The 16,838-nt window shown below is 41.2% G+C and overlaps 1 protein-coding gene across 1 annotated transcript in view; it reads right to left on the bottom strand.

Moving 5' to 3' along the window:
- LOC147671277 (neuroligin-4, X-linked) overlaps positions 1-16,838 on the bottom strand; it is a 504,082-nt gene that overhangs the window by 34,595 nt on the left and 452,649 nt on the right. Inside the window, exon 4 of the mRNA XM_086948104.1 lies at positions 8,394-9,183. Coding sequence (XP_086804230.1) covers positions 8,394-9,183 — 790 coding nt within the window. The remainder of the gene's footprint in view (positions 1-8,393; positions 9,184-16,838) is intronic.

Genomic DNA, 16,838 nt, shown 5'->3' with positions numbered 1-16,838 from the left:
CCTCCTCACCAAAGATAATCTGCGAAGATTGCCTGGTAGTGAACTTTTTCACCTAACAGCAGTGAGAAGGCTGTTAAGGTATCATAAATAGAGGTCATTAATCCCCAGTGGAATATCTTCTTTTCCTTTGGGCTACTTTTATAAGCCATCCTCCCAGCCATCATTTGCATACCTTCCCAAATTTGGTCATCAGCTGAAACAGTCAGTTAACAACAGGTTTGCACCTCTTTCTAACTGTGTGTATCCAGGTCCCAAGTTAGTAATCGCTGTTCAGATGACTGGGTGGCCGAATTGGCCCCATCTAACTCTAATTAGGAGATTGTTAACTCACCTGTCCTAATGTTGGACTGTATTGAATGTCCATATAACCCTGGGCCCCCGACTCTAGTCAATCTAATGTATCAATCAAGCCTATTCATCTTGAAGTTTCCGATTACCCTTTCCCACCAGTACCACGTAATAGTTATGATATTAGGGGAAGATGTCAATTTGTGGTTTCGAAGCAAACTCAACTCCCCAGATTGGTGTTATATTATTTTAGATTATTATGTAATCTGTATTCAGGAGACCTGGTGCATGGAATCTATCCAGGATGCAGGTTTTACATTGTTCTATATGGGAGCTATACCATGTAGCGCAGGACAGGACAAAGGGAGGCTGCAGATCCTGCTCCTCAATTTGCTATCTGCCACCACCAGAAGTGTTGTGAGTGCCCTATGTACAACTTCTTTGGTTATCATTTAAAAGTGGGATTGATTTGGTACTTTTAAATTTCTACAATAACATCTTTGATTCATCTCATAGCTCCATTGTGTATGCCTTAGATGCAGGTCTGGAAGAGTTTTTGCAGACAATTCACTCTAAGTACACAATTCTTTAGTTGAGTGATTTTAATATCCAGAAATGTCCTCTACCGGCAAGACAGGTTTGGCCTAAATAATTCCATGGGGCTGGAACTCTGCACTTTTACCATAATGACTATGCGAACGCTTTGAACTCCTTGATATTTAAGTATGATCTTATGCACCCTACATTTATTGGCAGAGATGCACATGCCACCATTGATCATGCTTTGATATCTGCTATTGAGAAGGTTGTGGTTCACTCTGTTAATATCTCCCAGACAGTGAGCGACCATAACGCCTTAGTAATTTCACTCTCAATTATGGCCCATGGTACCGTAAGTAATACAATTGTTACCAATGTCATTGCAATTACGTCTAATGGTCTCCAGATTAAATGGGCAGGTATTGATCCAAGTAAACGTCTATGAGAATTGTTAATTTTCAACCCTGACTAATGCAGCTATTATCTAGAACAGGAGGTAGATCATGTTGGGATATTGAATGTCTATGGGAAGATCATCAGAATGCTAAAATCACTGCTTACAAGTACTATTAAATATGGTAAGACAGGAAAACGGGGGTGGTTTGAATATTCATGCACCCAGGCCTCAAACCTCTGAGGGAGGATGTGAATGTTTCACTTAGTGATAGCTCAGCTATTAGATACCTATGCAAGAATAATAATCAGGTACTTGCAGCCAGGACTATAGCACTGCAAAAAGAGGCCTGGATTAATATGGCCCAGGACTCTGAGACAAAGGATTCACTTTTATTTTAGCGCACAGTAAATTCCCCTTTTTAAAGAGATGACACTCTGCTTAAACTCACCTGTTGGAAAAGGCCCTTATTGCAGGGTTATTCTCAAAACGTGTGCTTCTTCCTCCTATTTTTCCTGATCTGTTCTTGTTGGCAGTAGGACTCCGGACACTTTACCACTGCTGATCAGTGCTAAAGTGCATATGCTCTCTGTCTAAATTGTTATTGTGATTGCTTACCCATGATTGGCATATTTGATTTACTGGTAAGTCCCTAGTAAAGTGCACAGAGGGTGCCAGGGCTGTATATCAAATGCTACTAGTGGGCCTGCTGCACTGATTGTGCCACCCACATGAGTAGCCCTGTAAATCTATCTCAGACCTGCCACTGCTGTGTCTGCACGCACAGTTTTAAACTTCCATGTCGACCTGGCAAGTGCACCCACTTGCCAGACCCCATTCTTCCCTTTTCTCCCTTTTCTTACATGTAGGGCACCCCTCAGGTAGGCCCAAAGTACCCCCATGTGCAGGGTGCAGTGTATGTAAAAGGTATGTCATGAGCTGGTGTGTTTTACATGTCTTGACATGTAAGACTAGACTAGACTAGACTGTCGATTTTGTTTTTCCCTATTGAAAGGCTAACTGTCCCATAGGCTAACATAAGGGTTGCTTTGTAACATCTTACACGTATATCTTCCATTGGAAAGGGCTAGAGAAGTTGGGTTTAGGCTCTCTGAACTCAGAATTTAATAACACATCTTTTTATGGAGATGTTTTTTAAATTGTGTGTTTGAAAATACGACTTTTAGAAAGGAGATATTTTCTTGTTTAACCATTCTATGTGCTTCTACTATTTTTGTATTGATTGTCTGGTTTTGAAGTGACAGGAGCTGGATATGTGCATTCACTGTAGACAGCAACAAGGGCGGCTGAGGCGTGTCCTGCCTTTCCTGAGTGACTCATAGCTGGGATGAATAGACCTTGACTGCATATAGAGTGGTGGGAGAAGGTTCACCTGCACCCGAATAAACTGTGTCTCCTTAGCACAATGCTGTCTCCACCTCCTGTGGTCATGCTGCACCAGAGAGGCCAGGACTGGTTTGTACTGGGCTCAGAGACCCTTGCCTCAAAGGGAACAAAGAGAAAATGTGTTATAAGTTTTGGACCTTAAGCCCCAGAGAATTAGATCACTTCTAGAATCAAGAGGAACTTGGGCCAAGGAGAAAAGCTGTAAGGAGGAGTGGGAAACATCCTTTACAATGCAACTTTTACAAAGCACTACCATTACGATGCAACTTTTACAACACAAGTCATTACAACGAATTGCGCTGGAGGGCGCTCAAGGATAGGGAATAGTTTAATTACTATCCAACACCTTCCCTACTATCCACCGGGACTGGAGTTGGAATAGTAAATTAAACTATTCACTATCCAGCGCCCCCCAACGCAAGTCGTTGTAACGACTTGCGTTGTAAAAGTTGCCTCATAAAGGCATGCATTGTAAAAGCATGCGTTGTAATGACATACATTCAGGAGGAGTACTGCCCCTTTTGCTGTGAGTGCTTTGGTGGGTTGGCCTGCAGTTGATGCTTCTGCCAAGGACAAAGACTGGAACTTTAATGTGAACCTGCTTAAAGAAGAATCTCCAAGGGTCAGTGTGTGCTGGCCTCCTTTTGGGAAGTCTCTGGGACACAAAGACTTCACCTACAACCCACTGACCAGCACCTAGACTCCGGTGTGGTCTCCTGCATTCAAAAGGGTGCCAATTCCAGTCCCTGGGCCCCAAGAATTGTGTGACTGGTGCGTCATAGCAAGAAAAACAACTCTGACACTGTCAGCAACGCCACCAGTGATGCCGAGACCTGCCTCGAGGCACGATGCACCACCCCGCCTGCACCACAGTTCTGATTCCCTTTGACGCCTGCAGTTATCAGCTTTGTCTATGCCAGTGTTCGCACCAACGCAGTCACCACCAGCACCTGCATCCAGTTATTGCGAAACTGATAACCAAGTAGGATGACTGTTCAAACTCTGCGATATCGCATCGCCTCACTGGAACCTGCACCTCATAGCTGATGCTGCCTAACTTCCCTGTCTTTAACTCGACGCCTCGACTCCTCATGGACGCGACGCTGAGTATTTTCTCTCGAGTGGCTCACCAACGTTAAAAAATTGCGACTGATCATGTTGAGAAATCTGCTGCTTGCGTTGAGGAACATGCCACTCAAGTAGAATGCCTACTCAGGTGGCAGAATGCAGTAGCACCCTCTGGCGTGACACATAGTCCAGTTTGTGGTAATTTTACAGCGCACGTCAAACTCCTGGTGCTAAAAATCCATATGAGCAGAGAGACTTATCAGACTCTTCTTCTGGATGAATTCCTCAGAGGCGACAGAGTTTTTCCAGAACTTCGCAGCATTCCACAGAGTAGGACTCTGTGAACTCCGCCCAGTCCTTCTTGCCATAAGTACAAGTGCTGGAGGGGAAGTGCCAGGGTCGGATGGGGTCCCAGTAGATGCTTGTAAATCTGAGGGGGAATTATGGGGTCTCATTTTGACTAGGGTGCTCAATGCAGCTGTTGAGTGTTCAATTTCCTGTTTCCTGTTTCAACTATAATCCCCAATTTGAAAAGGGAAACAAATCTGACCCAAAATGTTATTGGCGTATTTCCCTCCTAGATTCTTCAGCTAAACTGATGGGAAAGGTCCTCCTACAAAGACTGGAGAACTGGGCTGAAAGTAATTCCATCAAATTTGAGACGCAATACAGGTTTAGAAGAGGGTGTGGGACTGTAGAGCAAATCTTGAACTACGTTTAGGAAAGTACACTAAAGCGAAAACTGGGTCTCTCTATTTATGTTTTGTTTTCCTAAGCAGCTCCTTTGATCTGGTGGACCACTCAATATTTTGATCTACTTTGATCTCCCTGGGTGCCCCCGGGAAAAATATTAGCTTCCTTGCAAGATTATATGTAAACCTACTGGCTATAGTGTGATATGGCCCCAATGGGGAATGGTCCCCTGGTTTTAAAACCAAGGGGGTATCAGACAAGGGTACATACTGGCACCATTCTTGTTTTCAGTCCTCTTTAACGGGGTGGATGACACCCTACATACTTTTCAGGCCTATGCACCTATTGTCGATGGCAGTTCGGTGCCAATACTATTGTATGGTGACGATGCCGTCCTGTTATCCAGGATGCCGGTCAGACTACAAAGATTAATAGACTCTTTTGGGTATTTCAGGGTATTTCATGGCATCTAGGAGAATAGAAATAACAAGGAAAAAACTATCACAATGGTCTGTGGGAAAAAGGTGAACAAGTGCAGGACCTTTTATTTTGAGGGTTCCTCAATTGCTAGTGTTAAATCCTTTTGTTACCTAGGGATTTTGGGGCATATTACCAAGCAATAGCGATATCGCTATTGCTTGGTTAGAGACAAAAATGTATCGCCGACCTGCGGCGATTTTTATCGCAGATAAACCTTGGTATTACCAAGATTTATCGCAAATGCGATAAAAATCGGCCGCAATGCATGAATATTGCTGAAAAGTCCGCGATATTCATGCATTACCGAGCTAATGCTCTTAGCCATGTTATCCACCTTCCATTGGATAACATGGCTAAGAACTGCTCAGGGGCAGGTGTTAGCTTTTGGAGAAATTCACGCTTAGCGCGAATATCTCCAAAAGTTGGTAATAGAAGATAGCGATGTTAGCGACTGTTTCCAGTCGCTAACATCTTGGCACGCCCACTTTGCATGTCATTAGTGATAAATATCACTGACATACAAAGCGGGGCCCAAGATGGTCGCTATCTCCTACTAGCTGTCGCTAACTGGTGTTAGCGACAGCTAGGTAATAGGGAGATAATTTTATCTCCGCTTTCTTGGATTTTAAAGCCAAAAAAGCGGAGATTAAACCCCCTTGATAATATGCCCCTCAATTTCCTAACACTGGAGTTTGGTTGCAACACGTTTCAAATACTCAGTTGAATTGAGTCGAATATGTGAGAAAGTATTTAGGTTCGCCGATAAAATCAGAAGTCTTTCATCCAAGGAGATGATCGAAATATACAAAGCTAGGGGTGTATCAACTGCTACCTATGTGGAGGGGTATGGGGTTATACACCCAGTAAATCCCTTCAGACAGAGGTGACTTGATTCCTCAAACGTTTGTTGTGTGTACCTAGTTTTTTGCCATCTTTTATAGCTCCTAAGGAAACCGGCCTGCACTATATGGAGGATATTTTAACTTTAAAACCCTTATTATTATGGCAGTCTATTTTGGTAAAAAACAAAACCAGTTTAAAAAGTCTATCATTCTAGATGGCTGTGTTAGACCAAGCTCTTAAGATTCCCTGGTTGTCTTATGTAAATGATTCTTTTAGTATATTATGTGATCTACCTGTTTTGAGTGACCCCGAAAGTATCCTTTTTTATTGAGAAAAGTGTAGTTAAGGCCTATTTTATTAATTATCGACTGGAGCAAAGACTGTGTGAAGAATCCAAAAAGCAAACAGTTATGACATATTTATTGAATACCTTGCCAGATGGCTGCCATCATACCTGATCTGGGTAACCAATAGCCAGCACCAGACTGCAGCTGAGCACTGTTCTCACTTGGTTGCCTTTCCTGATATAAATAAATGTCCTGCAGGTAATACACCCTGTCCCAGAGATGGTGTATTGGCACAAGCATGCAGCACTTTATATTATTTTGTGTTTTCATATGCTGGTCTTAAAACCCATTTTTATTGTAAAAAATATCAAGGATGTTGACTCAACACCGCTGCATGCCATATATTTGTCCTGGGTATCCTTTTGTATGTTTTAGTACTGCAGTTTATTTTTAGGCACTATACACCTCGGGAAAACATTGTATTGAAGTGCAAATTAACAGGGATGATTTGACTGTTTTTGATTTTTATTCTTTTTAAATGTTTATTTATTGGCGATTTATTTTATGATCTTTTATGATATCAGTACTTGTGCCGAATAAGGAATTTGAATTGAGTTGAAAAGGAAACCTCTGGCTGGGCCTTAGCCATAGTTTATTGGCCAGACTGCATTTCCTAGGAAAACACACTCATATTTGGTCAGGCCAACATTGTCTTTTTTACCTTCTAGGATTTAAGCTTTTCCTATTCAGAAATACAACAAATATTGAACATATTTATTTCCAAAAAATGAAATAATCTCCACATTTTTGTTTATATCTAGGTGCTTCACTGACACATGCATGAACCAATTCATAGCTCTCAGGGTAAAATTGCAGCACCACACAATTTTAAGAGATATTTCAAAATCACAATCAGTAAAAGGCTTCTGTTCACAGGATGTATTGCAATAAATAAAGAAAAATGAAAGGAAAAGAAAAGAAGAAAAGAGAGAGAATGTGGTAACAGCCTTGGACAAGCGGGTATTTTAAACCTTGTGCATATCTGCTTTTCAAATAAATCCAAATATCATCTCTATTTTTTCATTTTTCTGTGTTTTCACTACTTTGTATTGCTGATTAAATTCAAATGGATCTGTAGAGTAATTACATATGAAGAATGGTACACGTTTTCTCCCACACACATGTACGTAACTAAATGATTCCTGAAATTTCAATAGCCACAGCTGTCCTGTTTGGCTGCAATAAACAAAGCCATGCAGTTCTTTGGCAAAGCACATTGTGGCCCTGTGTTATGATGAACTAGCTTCTTGAAATTCAACCAGCTTGAATCATTTGGATAATAAGGGAATGTAATTGAAACAAATGACAATTGAATGATAAAATGTGCTTGTGTTTTTTGATGCGTTTTCAAGCAACATTCTAGGTGTTGCCTTACCATCACAGTTTTATTTCTATTCTCTGCTATATTTATCGATGTTTTAGATTATTGTATACATTATATCCCTGTCTAGAGATATCTGATATTGTGATGGGGCTTGATGGCGAGAGCTTGAGAAGAGACCGACAGTGGTGCAATGGTAATTGCATAGTTAAGGTATGTTCGTATGAAAAGGAATTTGGAAAACACAAACCTGAAGACACAGTATTGAAGCATTGAACATGGGCAGGGTCCTGAGATACTATTAGGATCAATTACACTGATGCAGAACATTCATGGTTGATGATTCTTGAGGTGCAGAGGTAGTAGAGTAACTCAGTGCAAAAACGGTTACTGTTTTACGTTGTCCCGGAGGCGGGCGGGGGGCGGGGGGGGCGGGGAGAGCATTGCAGCGCCATATCTACTGGCACCAAAACATTCTGCTTAGTGACATGTACATAGACCTTTTCACAATAGTGCTAAGGTGTGTGCGTGATGCCTAGAATAGGTTTTCTACTGGAAATGTATGTGCTGTACAGATGCAAAATTGAAAACAATTCTCCTTGTTGGCACCTGCCTCAAAGAAATGTCATATTTTGGTACAAAGCCCTGTCTATCAATGTTAATAGCAAGGGCTTTGTCCCAAAAAAATCAAAGGTTGCAGCGTGGCAACAATACTGTACACCCATGTGACGCTTCCTTGACACAAAGTGAAGCAAGCAGCGCAAAGCGCTACTGGCATTACTTTTAGAACAACTTTCCAGCGCAAACTAAAGTTTTGCTCTGCAAATTAAATAATTTTGCATTACTGTGTACTAAAATAATGTCCTAATAAATCTTTGTGATCTCTGTGAATGCTCCATGTGAGCCAGTTTATGTACAGTTCAGAAAATCCGAGTGATGAAAACTGCAATCATAATAATGAAATTATTAGTTCAGCTGTCGGTATGATAGCAAAAAAAGAAAGACAACCTACCCAGTTTTGGCGAAGTTTGTCCAGTAGGTCATCACCACTGCACTAAGCATGACATCATTCCTGGAGAAGTTGCAATTAAACAGCTCGGTGGGTCCTATCATTGGGATGCCAAAAACATAAGGCACCTCGTCACCATGTGCCGAGTCAGCCCAGGTTGGTTTCATCTCACTTTGACAATGGTGATAAAAAGCATAAAAATATGTTGGCGAGCCATATTGGGCATGCAGCTCAGCAGTTGCAACAGCAGGTGCAACCCACTGATGGTCAGTGAACAGGGCTACTAAAGTCTTCCTTCGTGTTTCAGGGTTCTCCTTGTCTGCCCAATCAGTGTACATAAACTTTATAGTCTCCCGAAAAGTATCCTTGCCCTCTGTGTAGCCATACAGGTTGTCGACAAAGTTGGAGACAGAAAAGTCAAAGTCATTTGGCGAGACGCCATCTTCATTGTCCACAATGCCATCCACAAACTTTAAGCCTTCTCCCTGATTCACACCAAGCATTATATCATAATTAAGAAATTCCCCCTGTTCCATTAAAATCTGAGGGTCATCCGGAATAACGTCACCATCGATCACTGGCCCAAATGCAATGTGATATGTGGCTGGGGTGATGGTCTGCTGGATGAGCTCTTTGTAGTTCTTATCTCGAAGACATTCAACCACATCAATGGTATCTTGCATGTCGCAGCCGACTTTATCTGCTAATATCCGTGTGTATTTGCCAGGCTGGTAATTCACAGCCCAGCTGGACAAGGCTGTCCCACTTTGTATGATGGCTTTTTGAAATAGACCTGTGGGTGAAAATTGGAAAAATACAAAAAGAGACTCAAAATACGCAGACAAAAAAAACGTAAAGATGAGCTCTGTTCAGCATACAATTCACTTTCATATTTCTGAACACCAGACATATTTAATTTTCCCATTGCTTCTATTTTCCTTCCAACAAATTATGTGTGTTGACAATATCAGATTATTTTTCAGCGTTGTAATTGTAAGAAGTTTTTTTGAAATGCCTGAAAAGCAAGCATAGGTAACATTATTTAACACACCCCAGGTAATGTTATGTTTTTCTAGACCATTTCCTTTGCAATAAAGTAGTGTTATCTTTTAATTATTGCTCTATTATGTTCAAGTGCCTATATTGCATTATCTTATGATAGTTAAAAGGGCGTAGGCACTTGCACTTGCTCTTAAGCCTCACAGTAGCCATGCACCAAATTGTTCGAATATGGTTAGATACATAACATTTTCACCTTAAACTATAAGAAAACATAGGAAGTACAGTATTAAATGCTCCCTCACATTAAATTTTTTCTTAATATTAGCATATGTTGTTAAAAACAGACTCACAGCTGAAAACAACAAATTGGGCAGAGGTGTGAACGGTTTGTAATGAGACAACTGACAGATGTTGGGGTTCTCTAGAATTGACAAGGAAATACTTTCACTGGAATTCATAATTAAGGAGTGATGGGGTGATTGATACCTATGTGGTTTGGTTGCCTGTAACTTTGAAATAAGGGTTTGTGGTAACACTCAGGGTGAGATCTTCAAATGCAGAAGAGAAAGGAAAAAAAACTCCCTGGGGCAGATTTATGTTAACTGGCGCATCCCGAGGGATGCGCCAGTTAACATGCGCCACCGTGCGCCACAGCTACGCCACCCATGGTGCGCCGCATTTATGATGCGGCGCACCATGGGGCAAAAACGGCACAGATGCGTGACGCATCTGTGCCGGAAATGTGGCGCATTGCTGGAGTTGCGTCGCAAGCGCGACGCAGCTCCAGCAATGCTCTGGGGGGGCCTATTCTTTTAATGCTGCCTCAAGCCTTACGCCTGCTTCAAGCAGGCGCAGGGTTTTGACGCAGCATTGCCCTGAAAGTGACTGAGTGAAATCTCATAGATTTCACTCAGCCACTTTCAGGAGGCGTTCCTGCGCAGGAACGCCCCCCCTGCGCAGGAACGCCTCCTCATGGCGCAGTGCTGTACAACGTGACGCATCTCCTAGATGCGTCACGTTGTAAATAGGGCGCAGGGATGCGCCACGTTTCCGCGCCGTTGCGTCACGCAACTGCGGCGTAAACGTGGCGCAAGCCCTTCATAAATCTGCCCCCCTGTGTTTAGGTGGGAGTAGACTGAGTTGCATCACACTTTCTTTTCAATATTGATGGTGTTAGAAGCATCAGCCATCTTAGGAAGGCCATTGCAGAAGCAGCAGTTTACCAACAAGATGTGGATGTAGTAGAGGGGGTGTTAATACGAATAGGAAGAGATAATGTTCTGAAAAGGAGAGGTAGGAGAGATCCATTACAACAACAAAAACCTGAGAGTGGGAAAGAAGAAAGAGATATTTTTTCTAGAGGAAGAAGATGTTGCTGTAGAAAGAATTAAAGAACGAAATGGAAATAATGGAGGACATGGAAATACATCTCGACAACTCTAAAAAAATTGTTGAAGAAACAATAAGTTTACCACTTGCACACATTTACGAAATGTGAAAAAGTTCACTGTGAATTTCCCTGATGTGACAAAAATTTGGACCCTCCTTTCATTGCATACTATTGCCAGAAACATTTCTCTTGCTGTACAGTACTTCATTTCCTCTCTTCCTTACACTTCTTTTTGCATCCTGTCACTATCATCGTTTCATACTGCCCATCATAATGAACGGCATGAGCCAAATAATGCAGCCCAATGATCTCCATCTGCCACGGTCCACGCAATATGACCGCCATCTGCCCAATATGGCGATCCACTCTGATGATGTGTGTTGCTTTATTCTGTGGAAACCTTTCTTACTTTCATATTTATAGACATCATTGGTAAAGTTTAAATATGAGTCATATATACATGAAGAGATAATTGAGTATGTTCTACTTGATGTGTGGTATACCTCTCCCAGGTAGAGCAGAATTTTTAGAAATAAACATTAAAAACATTTGAAAAGTGACTTCAAAAATAAAAAGAATTCTTGTGCCAACAGAGTACCTTCCTATAAACTGTATGAGGAATGCGATCTAAAGTTGCTGTTAGATGTCATATTCTATAATATTATAAAATTACAGTAATAAATACATCAATCCAGTATAAATATAAGCAGGGAACATTTTGGAAAGGTGCACCATTTATTACCAGCGCTTGCTGCACAGGTTTGCTTTACTGGAAATGGAACTCGTCATAAGGCCCCACATCTCAGTCTGTTTTTTTTTGGCACAGTCTGTTCCTTGTGTTCTGTTGATGCACTCAGCTAGTACCTGCAGCAATCTCAGTAGGCTCACACAATGCTAAAGTAAAGCTTAATTGTCAACAGCAGTTATCACGTCGCTATTTCTTTATATCTCCACTTTTACAGGTTTCAGAGCATAGATTTAACATTATCCATGTGCAATTACGTGTTTATGAAATATATATAAAATCTAGGGTGCAGCAAAGGAGTGTAAGTTAGAGAGATAAGAGAATGTGAAAGTGCTCCTCGGGATAGGAAGGCATCCACACCATTGTTATTTTGTTAGTGACAACATATGTAGATGTATCTTGTGTAGGAAAAAAGCATGTAATGCATGTCACACAAGAGGGCAGCCTAAACAACTGTGAAAGCAGGGAAGTTGGTATTTAATGCCTTTGTAGTCAGGGTAAAGTCATGCTCAACGGTGGCACGTTCCATGCACATGGTCCCATTTGTCAGCTGTTTACATGAGTGGCAACAAGAAGATAATGCTTATTATGTGAACCAGTTCATTGTGGCTGTGCTTGGTTAACCCTGTACCAAACGCCATGCAAAATGTTTGCACTGACCTTGTACAAACATGTTGGGAGATTCTCCAAAGACATGTCTTGCACTTGACTATGATGAACATAGACACATCAAGGGACAGGGCCGGCTGGTGGCGCCTGGTTCACCAATCACTTTTCGCTCCCCAACACCCCATGACCATCTCCTCGAATTCTCTTGCTACCACCAGACAAACGTGCCCCTCATCTCTCCTGTTGTGAACGTATCTAGGACCCTAAGTAAATATTCCCGATTTATGCCCTTATGTGGTTATAACAAATCATATCCTTATAAAGACATAAGAATCATATCCATATTTAGTCATAGCCAATGCAGTCCAAATACGGCAAGGCTATTTCCCTAGACTCCTAGAAAGTACAATGCGTTCTTTAAACAAACCAAACCTCCAGCAGCCCGGGAACTCCCCCTGCTTTTGTTTTGATTTGTCCTAGAACTCCTGAGAGTCCTGAAAGAACTGCCAGTTCTTAGTGACAGTTCTTAGTGACGTCTTATGTCCAACCTTACGTCAAACTCGGCACCTTCCAGGTATAAATATACCAGCATTTGCCTTAAGCAACACATGGTGGTTTGGAGCAGAGCGGCTATCTACTTACCCAAAGCCCAGCTGATGCGAGTACCGAAGGAAGCCGATCCTCCTATTTGACGCACTGAGAGAGACGCTGTCTTTTCCCCTGCTGAGAAATCCAGCTCCAGTGTTTCCAGTCACCCTTGCGGGTTGCTGGGAGATCGAGTCCTGAGAAAGAGATACAAGACCTCCTTCATTCTAAAACCAAGCTACGGAGCTGATTAGATCCTTAGAGAATTCTTGATTCAGATTTTTGGCAAAATTAAATTAACTTAAACTGCAGCTCACTTAATCCTTCCCACGTACTAGGCTTAGGTTAGGTACACCGGGGAAGGCGTATTTTAGAAGCACCAGTTGAGTACGTTTAGTCAAGTTTTATCATTGTATGTAACTGTATATATTTTATCCGTTTTAAGTATCATATGGCTCAGAAACCATATAAATGATTTTACAGTATTATTTCATAATACTCCTTTTACTGTACGCACTTTACTTTATGATTAGTATTGCAATTGTGGTAATTCATTTCTCTTGCATGAGAAAGAAGACTGCTCAATAAATAACACCTTTTATTGAAAACGCTCGTCTCTCTATTTCTCTGCACTCTGGTGAAACTAAGTATGCACGATTGACTGAGTGAAATAGCTATCTATTGTTCTCACACGACTCTGGAGATATACTCCTTATTCTGGAGGGAGCAAAGTTGTCATGTTTATGCACTTGTCAGAAACTAATCCCTTCTTGTCTAATCAGGAAAGTTAACTCCTTCCTGTTCAATCGAGAAAGTTTCTAGTGACCTCTGAGCTAGCTGGCATACCTAATTAAGTCTAACATATTCAGTAGAGACCTAGTCGACCTCAGTCCTACGTCTAAACTACCGTTTATGTTATTCCAATGTGCAGAGCCTATTGGGAATATAGGAACTACACTACATTGCGCCCAACGTTTGGTAAGGCGATAATCTTACGCAAGATACTAGAGTAACTCAGTCGTGCTTTTCACACAGACCCCTTTTTCCCGTAAAAACTCCAATAGACGTCTGGAGTGGGTGAAAGGTTAATATCCGCCGAAATTTAGTAGGAAGAGATTCCTATGTATTGGTTTTGGTTTAGTCAACGTTGAAGGATACAGTGTTCCAAAATATTGTGCACCTAATCTTTGTTTCCTTGAAACTTGCTCTGCAAACTTTCATTAAACAATGTCAACTAACGGCGACAACAACGAAACCGGTGGAGCTGCAGTAGATGCGAATCAACCAGATTCAGACGTTACAGGGTTTAATGAAGATGACCCGAATGCTATAAACATCCCGGTCAATATAAGAAAAACTATAACTATAAAACTTATAGAAAATGGAGTAACATCAAGAGGTGGTACAGTCGTATTTGTGGTAGAGGCCCATGAATATCGGCAGACAGAGGTATTCTATTCCTTGATAACTTTTCCAGCAGCACTTGCTGTAACACACGAATTCTACTACTACAAAATAGAGTAATCTCCAGAGGAATGCTCTCCTTTCGAGGAAGTTGAAATTCCCCTAACATACCAAGAGCACCTGCTCTGGTTTAATGGCGCCCTAAAACATCAAAATCATATTACCTGGCTCGGTCCACTAGGTAGACCAGGAGCCACATGGCCGGTTCTAGCCAGCTATACACCACATCCCGACTTTGAAAAAATGTCAAGCGAAGAACTCTTAGTTAAAATAAAAGACTTAATAAAAGCATATAGAGATTTAGTTCAATTAACAGTTGACGGTACAACCTACCGACTAAATACACTAACTGAAAATCCTGAAAAGACTTTCATTAAAAATAATCTCAATTCTCAAAAGAAGAAATGGGAGGGTAATAAATAAACCTCTCCCAGGGAAAATCACTTTCAGTCCAGAGGAAGGTCTCCCCAACGAAGAAATAGATCTCCAGGAGAAAGATACAACCTTAGAAATAGGGACAATTAGAGAAAACCTGACAGATATCAAGATACTGATACACGTCCCTCTCGATCTTTTCAGACTTCCTCACGGAAATCAGAAAGAAGAGGACGGTCAGAACATAAAGAAGAGCACGTCAAGTCCAAAGACAAGGAACCTGCTCATCAAAGTAAAAAATTACAATTTCCCAGAAAGAAGGTAGCCAGTATTAAAGTAAAACATGCCGAGAATTCTGAGGAAACAACTGAAAAACAGAGAGTGGGCCCAGACAATGCTAGACAGCGCAGCAGAAGTGACCATAGCTCACAAGATCCTGATGAACCTTCTGGAGACAGTGGACACGAATTAATACATTCAAGTGGAAACAGCAGACACCCGATTTAGCGTGCCCCATCAACTATATGAAATAACATTACGTATAGAGGGAGATAAAACTAGGAAAATAAGAGGTCTCTTTTGGGAGAATCTATCTAAAGGTTATGATATCCTTCTAGCAGAGAAAGACTGGCCACCAGAGTTTGTCAGGGAGTGCCCACATGGTGAAGAAATGATTATGCCTGCCTTCTCAAATCACATTCCAATTCATAAAAAATATACATTTGCTAGAAAATGGGCAGTGGCCCAAGCCCATGCATTATATAAAAATCATGTAGGATGGGATGAGGATTCTCTTCATCATAACATCCAGTTAAAAAATCAACCTACTGCACAGAGGCAGTATCCTGTTAAGGAAGAAGCTAAAAAACAAGTCAGAGAAATTTTAGATCAACTTGAATATCAGGGGGGGATTGAAACATGCACCTCACAAATGAACAATCCTTTGTTTCCTTTGTCCAAGCCAGACGAGTCATATCGTCTAGTTTTGGACTAAAGGCACCTAAACTCCTGCTGTTATACTTTGGCAGTACAAAACTCACACAATGCAGCACTAATGAATAACATCGTGCGCAAGAAATATAAAGCGACATTAGATATTTCAAATGGTTTCTTCTGTCAAAACATAGCACCTGAAAGCAGACATTTGAACGCTTTCTCCAGCATGGGGACCCAAAAACAATTTTGTCGTCTCCCACAGGGATTCAAGAACAGCCCAGGATTATTTTCAGCGATGGTAACAGAGTTACTACAAATATATGATGATGAGGCATTATCTTATGTCGATGACATCTATCTTACAGACGATGACCTGGAGACTCACTTGAAAAGAGTGAACACCATCATACTTGGGTTCGCATCTGGAAGGTACAAATTTAACTTTAAAAAATCACGAATTGCCCATCTAACTGTCCTATTTTTAGGATATGAATTATCAAGTGAAGGCAAAGGCCTAGCAGACAACTTCTTAGAGAAGTGTGCAGTTCTCCAAGCTCCAAAAACGCTGAAAAACTTACAATCAATTCTAGGTTTCCTGAATTTCGGAAGAACATACATTCTAAATTATGCAGAGATAGTTAAACCTCTCTACGAACTAATAAAACCTGATTTTAAACCAATTAATTGGACTCAAAAACACACAGAAATTTTGAGATCATTCCAAACAGACATGTTAACTAAAACAAAACTGCAAACACGCGCAAACGAATGCAACCTTGTAATCCGAGTCATCCCAGGAAGATGCCGATTCACATACCTGACCTCTAATGAGGGAGAAACGGTACCAATAGCTTACAAATCACACACCATCACACAAGCTGAAATGAAATTCAGTTCTACTGAAAAAATTCTAACTGCGGTTCAAACTGCTGTAGCAAAAGAAAGAGCCCTAGCCTAAGGGAAGAGGATATCTGTTTTAACAGCAGTGTCAGCCCTTGAGGCAGTAACAAGACCAGGCATTCTAAATGCTATAGCTCTAGACCCAAAATGGATACAATGGGAAAATTCTCTTTCTACAGAAGACGTGAAACACGCTTTTGATCCAAAAATGAAAAAACTAGAAGATCTGGAATACGAACATGAATGCCCTCTGTCAATCGAAATTCTGCCTCTCGAACAGTACACCTGTGTAATCTACATGGACAGATTTGCACAACACTACGTTATGGAAAAACAAATTTACAATGCTGCATGCGTGATTGTTAAAGGTAGCTGTCGCTTAAGTAAATTCAGACCGATGGTAACTAAAACTGAATCACTCAGAAACTGTACAGCTCAGCGA

This window comes from Lissotriton vulgaris, unplaced genomic scaffold, assembly GCF_964263255.1.
Source record: "Lissotriton vulgaris unplaced genomic scaffold, aLisVul1.2 SCAFFOLD_755, whole genome shotgun sequence".
Taxonomy (NCBI): domain Eukaryota; kingdom Metazoa; phylum Chordata; class Amphibia; order Caudata; family Salamandridae; genus Lissotriton; species Lissotriton vulgaris.
The sequence above is the reverse complement of the archived record's forward strand: the minus strand, read 5'-3'. Positions and strand labels throughout refer to the sequence as shown.